The following is a 6800-nucleotide window of genomic DNA, read 5'->3' as shown; positions in this document are numbered from 1 at the left end:
CCCCCCAACATCAGGCAGGCCACCTCCCTTCAACCTGCCCCCCAACATCAGACAGGACACCTCCCTTCAACCTGCCCCCCAACATCAGACAGGCCACCTCCCTTCCTCACTTCAAATCCCTGCTAAGAACTCATCTGTTCTCTCAGACATTTCACACGGTGTAAATTGATCTAGTGTTTTTTAATCTGTGACTTTGTGTTTTAAATGCTTTGTATTAATTCTTCAGTTATTATTATTAGTGTTTTGTATATATATATATATATATTTTTTTTTTTTCTATTTAATTCACTCATTGATTGTTGTTGTTGTTAAACACTTTGATAACAGTTTCAGTTTTAAATGTGCTCTATAAATAAAGTTGACTTGACACTCCTTCTCAAATAACGCTCTCCAAGTACCGGTAGTTGCAACCCAGATAAATACCACCTTCATGGTTTTCTTTTTGTTTATTTTTATTTTAATTTCATCTAGGTAAAGCCTTTTTTCCTTCAGTTTATTCAAGCTTTTCAAGCTTTTTTCCTTGTTTAGATGCACATGAAGGTAATAGATCTGTGTGTTCTGGGTGGGACTGAGTCTCCTATCTGTACCAGCTCATTACAGCAGATCTATTTTTAGTCTACCGGTAATGTGATTGAAACGGACTCTCGAGGGGAGTGAAAGCACAGAGGTGTATGACTGAAAGGAGGCTTAAGGCTCAAGCTTTGACTCCAGTCTGTAACAGGAATCAGACCGTGGTGCTGATGCGAGGCAGTGTTGCTCAGATCATTGCTGGTCCTCAACAGGATCATGTTCAGGCTTTTACTTCCACTCCGGCAGCCTCAATTTCACACAAGTGCATGTTTCATAGCACCCGTCAGCTCAAAGAAACATGCACACACACGCCCAATAATAGACAAAAAATGTGTCAGCTGACATGAAAACTCAGTGTCATATGGTGCAACATGTGAGCAGCTCTGTTCTTTACCAAACTTTTAAAGACAATGTAGTGAAAATAGATTGTAGCTTCTTACGTTCAGTCAGTGTCTCTTTCAGGAAAATGAAGTTATTTCAGTCAGGCACTTTATTTCAATCTGTTTTCAGCTCAGCGTGAGTCTCTTACCTGCTTTGGAAGGCCACTGTTGCTGCTCCAAAATAGATTGGCTCCACTGCTTCATTTCACTGTTTCTAACACAAACTTGCATGTTTTAATATGACTTTGTACTTTTATCTGTAGTCTTTGATTAAGCACGTTTTTCCATCATGTTTGCTTAAAACCTTAGCAATATCTGTTGAAGTCAACCCTGTTTGTTAGTCAAATATCTTGCAGATCACCGTGTGGATTTATTGAACATTTCAGAATCAACAAATAAACATCTATAGCTGATCAACTTCTGAAGTCAGCCCGATTCCAGATGGCTGATACAGTTGATTAGAATTTGCCAACAGACAAATGGTTGTAACTCAGTCAGTTTAATAGATATAGAGTGTACACTTGATTTGGGAGTAGCTGTCATTTACAACACATGCTGTCATGAGGTTAACATCTGATGGTATTGCATGTGATTGTGCACAACTTATTATCAGTGTTTGATTACCTCTGTCATTTCTCAATGCAAGATGGTCATAAACTTTGATGTGAAAGTTGTATTCATTCAAGTGATGTCAGGCTTTTATTGTCCCCTGACGTGGAGGGAAGGGGGCGTATTGGGAATGGCCTCCATCCGTCAGTCTGTCTGTGCATGTTGTGAGCATGATACTGTAAGTTACGGACTTCTATTGTGGTGTGTAACTGCATCTAAGCATAAGAAAGTTTAGTTTCCAAAGTTGGACTGCCACATCAAAATTTAAGATGTCTGAAAACATACCACCATATTTGTAAACCAACCACCTCCCAAGAGGGAGTGGTGGTGCAGAGGTTAGAGAAGGTGGGCCTGTGATCAGAAGATTGCCGGTTCAACTCCCGGTATTGACAACATCAAAATGTGGGTGGGAAAGGTGAAGCACCCACACCTGCCTCCACCTTCATTTCCCCACTCTGGGCCCTTGAGCAAGGCCCTTAACCCCCACCATCTGCTCCCCCGGGCACACTAGATGGCAGCTGTCAGCTCCACACAAAGGGCCGTGGTGGCTCGGTGGTCTGTGGTTATGACAGGAAGGACATCTGGCGTAAAAAATTATTGACAAGTCTTCGTGCGACTTAAGCCCCCAGTATACTCCCGCGTCCGTCCGCGCGGAAGTACGCGGAGGGTTGAGACTTCATACTCGAGCGTCCACCCTGAGTGTCTGCAGAGCAGCTCCGCAGACAAGAGGCGTTTACCTTCGGGACATATTGAGGTCACCGATTGGTCATTTGCTGACACACCTACTGGATTGATTGACAGGTCAAAAAAAGAGAGCTGGCAGCCCCAGCCGCAGCAGTGTTCTGTGTTTATATGTTGTTAATAAAAAGTTGTAAAAAAAAAACAAAAAAACAGGGAACGCTGTTCCTGCAGCCCACACATCAGACCAGTCCACCAGGAAATCTCCAGACCCTCCCGCAGCCACGCTGGACCTGAGTTTAATTTGCTCGTGACAAATTCCTCCATTTGTCACCATTTCAGTCATGGCATCAACGGAGGAGGAAGAGATCACTGCCTCTTGGCAAAAAAACAAAAGAAAAGGTCAGATCAGAGATGAAGAAGGGGAATATAAAACATTGGTGTCGCATACAAAACAGTCCGTCGCCGGGCAGTTTATTGTGTGACACCGCGTACGTGGTCGTAAAAATTGAGCTATGCGCGGACATGCCCTGCAGAGGTACGCTCGTACTTCTGGACGTACGTGGGAGTATATTGTGGGCTTAAGTTCACTGTGGCGACCCCTGACAAAGGGAACAGCCGAAAAAACAAACAAAAAGCACCTAAAGTAGGTGAGAGGAAACTGTGCTTTATTATTTTCATATTGGTTTAAGTCATAGTTTCTTCAAATGACTAATGAAATGAATGCATAATTTATGGTGGCCATGGCCACCATTGGTCACCCCCTGGCTGCCTGGTGGTGAGTAAAGTTGCTCCCTCCACTCACAAGGATGCATCACTCTGCGCTGCCTCAGACAAGCAAACAAAAACCTACCTCTGGTCTTCTCCACAGCGTAACTACTACCCACTTGAAAATCTTTCACCAAAAAAAAAAAAAGAAACAATGTTTACTTGTATTTCCTATTCAATTCTAGTCCAAAAAAAAAACCCCACTCAACTCAAAACTACTACTTTTAACCAGTTTGACAAGTCTGTCAACAAGGAAGAGGGCCGGCAATGGAGGAGGGGGCGTACCAAAGAGACCATCTTATCACAAGCAGAACTGGTTTGTTCCACTTTGGAGTAAGCTGTTGGTGGAAGAATCAGTTTTGTTGTGTGTTTCCTTGACTGATGAAGCCTTCTGGATCAAACGTGAAACGTTTCAGCATAAAAAAAGAAACTGTCCAGATGACCTGAGTGAAAAATGTTGGATTGTATACCTGGATTATTGAGCATGGACTTGCGATTTTGACATCTTTGAATGGATGATGGTGTGTTTCACATTCATCATGACTGTAGAGGATCTTTGAAAGGATTAGAATTTATGTAGTGAGGGGCGTAAAATATATGTTTGCACTGGATTTTAGGCCACTCTTAAACATGTTATTTTTCATTGCATTAAATAACTCATGTTGCCTCTGCTGGATCAGGCACTCACAATGCTGTGGCTGGAACCACAACATGTATAAAACATGTGTGATAGTGTAAGAATGTGCATCCTTACTTGTAAAATACATATATAACAAATCTAAAGCTTTGAAATAACACCAAGTCTTCAAGGATAAGAGGAAGTTTGCTGTGTTCCTGTCATTGTTGTGATGAACCCTACATCCAGCCAACAAGTCCAGAGTGGTTTCACCTTGGCTTACCCCCAATACCCACCTCCCCATCTACCTCCCAACCTCCCCCCCATCTACCTCCCCATCTACCTCCCATCTACCACAGTAGAGGAGAAAGACCAAATATAATCACAGGAAATGGGTGAAATTAGTTTTGGAGAGTCACGGCCAGTGCCTCCATGAGCAGGATGTGAGGAGGTGATATGTGCTGTTCAGGAAGAAAAGCTGAGCCCTTGATGGTCTTTTTATCCAGCCTCAACACCCCTTGCCTGCCCCCACCCACCCCCCCTGCCTGAGTCAGCTGGTGTTCCTCACCATAAAGTAACACTTTTCATTCCCTCATTCTTTGTCGTCCACCTGTCTGCTTACCACCTGCATCCCTCAGCTCTCAGATATGTAACAACACCTCAGAGTACCTTTAAGTAATTCTGTGCGGCCACTTTCCTCTCATTACTGGGGAACATAGCCAGCAGAAACATCCCCCCAACCCCCACTGCCCCGTTCTTACAAAACTTTAAGATGCAACGGGAATTATGATGCTTTTTTATTCATATACTCCTATTTCATTGATAGCACAACAGTAGCCTTGCTATTTATTTATTATTCTGGTTGTGAGAGACCAGACTTTACGATTGACAGCATGCAGCCTATGACCTCTGACCTCATTCTGCTCCCCATCCAGGAAAACTGGATGTGAGCGACTGGATGAGCTCACTGCACACCATCACAACAAACTGATTACACATAATTTCCTTTTCTTGCTCCTCTGCAGACTTTGGAGGCAGTGCTGAACTTCAAGTACTCTGGGGGAACGGGCAAAGTGGAGGGCTACTACAGAGAGCTGACCCTGGGGGTCCATGTGGATGTGGAGCCTTCAGTGTTTTTTACCAGAGTCAGCACTCTCCCTGCTACCAGGTAACCCAAATCTCAGATGGATTTTCTTTGTTGTCACATGACTGAAACTAGAAAGGCACTATGTAAGTACAGTCCAATTACCATTTACTATCTAGAAACCAGAACCAGTTTGTGGTCAATGTCTGGACACTTGAACTGATACTGCAACCAGCAGCTTGTCCAGGGTGTGTTGATATTTGCTGACTCGGCATTTTCCCTTGTTTTTCTGTTTAAACTTTCTTCTGTACGTTTTTTTTTTTTTTGTAATCAACCTACTTCCACACTCTTTGCACTGTCTTAATCATAAAAAACAAAATAAAATAAAAAACAGAAAACAACATTCAGCTCACTCAAGAATTGGGCACTATGAGTTTTTAGGTTTCATATTTTTTAAGCTTTTCTAAAATTTAAAATTTTATTCTAAATAAAATTACTTACAGAAAAACACTAAGACGTAAAATTGAATCTGCTTCAGCAAAGTTTCTCACATTTTGTCTTCCTATGCCATTTTTAGCATTTTGCTAGTCTAGCCACTTTTAGCTTATAGCTAGCTTTTATTTGTTTCAGCTATTTTTTAGCTAGCCTTTAGCAATTTTTAGCTTGAAACATTTGTTTTTTAATGTATACTCTATATATTTACATTCTATTAAAAATAAATATTTATTTCAAAAGATGTATCTATATGTGACTATATAATTAGGGTTGAACTGAGTATTTTCAAACCTTTAATTTGATTAAAAAGATGACTTCTAAAATTGTTCTGGTAATTGTTCTTGTACCCTATCATGAACAATAATTCCTGTCTTGTTTTTATTTTTATTTTATCTTTAAAACTTGGTGAGGTTTCATTTAGCCATCGCAGAAGCACCTGATCATAGTATAATAATATATATATATATATAAAACAGCTGTTATGATAGTAACTGGTAAACCATATCAGTTTTAACACTTTCCTCCTTCCTCCCTGAGGCTATCAAACTTTTCATCTCTTCCCCCTTTCTACATATAGGACACTAAAAATTAATCATGCACTACAATAAACACTTTAATGTTTCCGTCTGCACCTGACCTGTTCTAGATCTTTGTTGGTATTTTTATAATCTCTGCTACTTGTATATTCTCTATTATTATTATTATTATTATTCTCTGTTATTGTTTACATATCTTCTGTGATTCCTTCCAGATGTTCCTTTGTATTAAAACTCTGGCACAACAATTTCCTGCAGTAGCAATAAAGTTTTATCTTATCGTACTTTGTACTGGATGCAAGTTACAAAAGCTTCACCATGTTCGTCAAGTTTAATGGTTTTCTTGATTTGGTGGCTGTTTCTCTTAAAACACAAAAAATGTGGAAATGAAGAGAACTGGTTTAGACTCCAAACTTTTGAAAGAAAAGTGGGATTGTTAAAAAATTGCCAAATTAGTCGATGGTAAAAATAAAGTAGTTATGTAGTATATCTGTATATTTAACAGTGCACTGCATTTATTGATAGATCAATGTAAATGACTGAGGACCAAGGTCAATAGGTAAATCTATCAGAAGACCAGATTACGACTCTTGGAAGGAGAATACAGAGACTGAAGGGTTTTGCAGTTTGCCATATATTTATAGTGAAAAGAGTTTTATACAGTCAAACAATATTTACATTAAACTGTGAAATTTATTCAAATGGCCATTTGAGAATTAAAGCGTGCACGAGGTTAAAAAATAATAAACAGCAAAAACAATTATTCATCAACAATATCTAAAAAAGTTAAATCTGGTCCTCTGGACATTCAAAAAAACAAAACAAAGCAAATCAACAAAAAAATGTAGAAACGTTTCGTCTCTCATCCGAGAGACTTCCTCAGTCTGAGGAGCTGTTTTCAGCTCAGTCTCTTAAATAGCACCGTCTCAGAGTGGATCAACCAGTTTGCTGCTGACAACCAAAACCAGCTGATCACATGCTCAAGAAGGACCATCAGCATAACAATGACCATGTGAGCAGCTGGTTTTGGTTGTCAGCAGCAAAACTGGTTGATCCACTCTGAG

At 40.2% G+C, this 6800-nt stretch overlaps 1 protein-coding gene across 1 annotated transcript in view; it reads left to right on the top strand.

The window, feature by feature from the left end:
• LOC119426017 (trafficking protein particle complex subunit 9) overlaps positions 1–6800 on the top strand; it is a 505336-nt gene that overhangs the window by 242479 nt on the left and 256057 nt on the right. The window contains exon 4 of the mRNA XM_037693579.1: positions 4647–4789. Within this exon, the coding sequence (XP_037549507.1) occupies positions 4647–4789 (143 nt within the window). The remainder of the gene's footprint in view (positions 1–4646; positions 4790–6800) is intronic.

This window comes from Nematolebias whitei, chromosome 19, assembly GCF_014905685.2.
Source record: "Nematolebias whitei isolate Nwh7 chromosome 19, NemWhi1, whole genome shotgun sequence".
Classification (NCBI taxonomy): Eukaryota; Metazoa; Chordata; class Actinopteri; order Cyprinodontiformes; family Rivulidae; genus Nematolebias; species Nematolebias whitei.
This window is presented reverse-complemented; position numbering and strand designations above follow the sequence as displayed.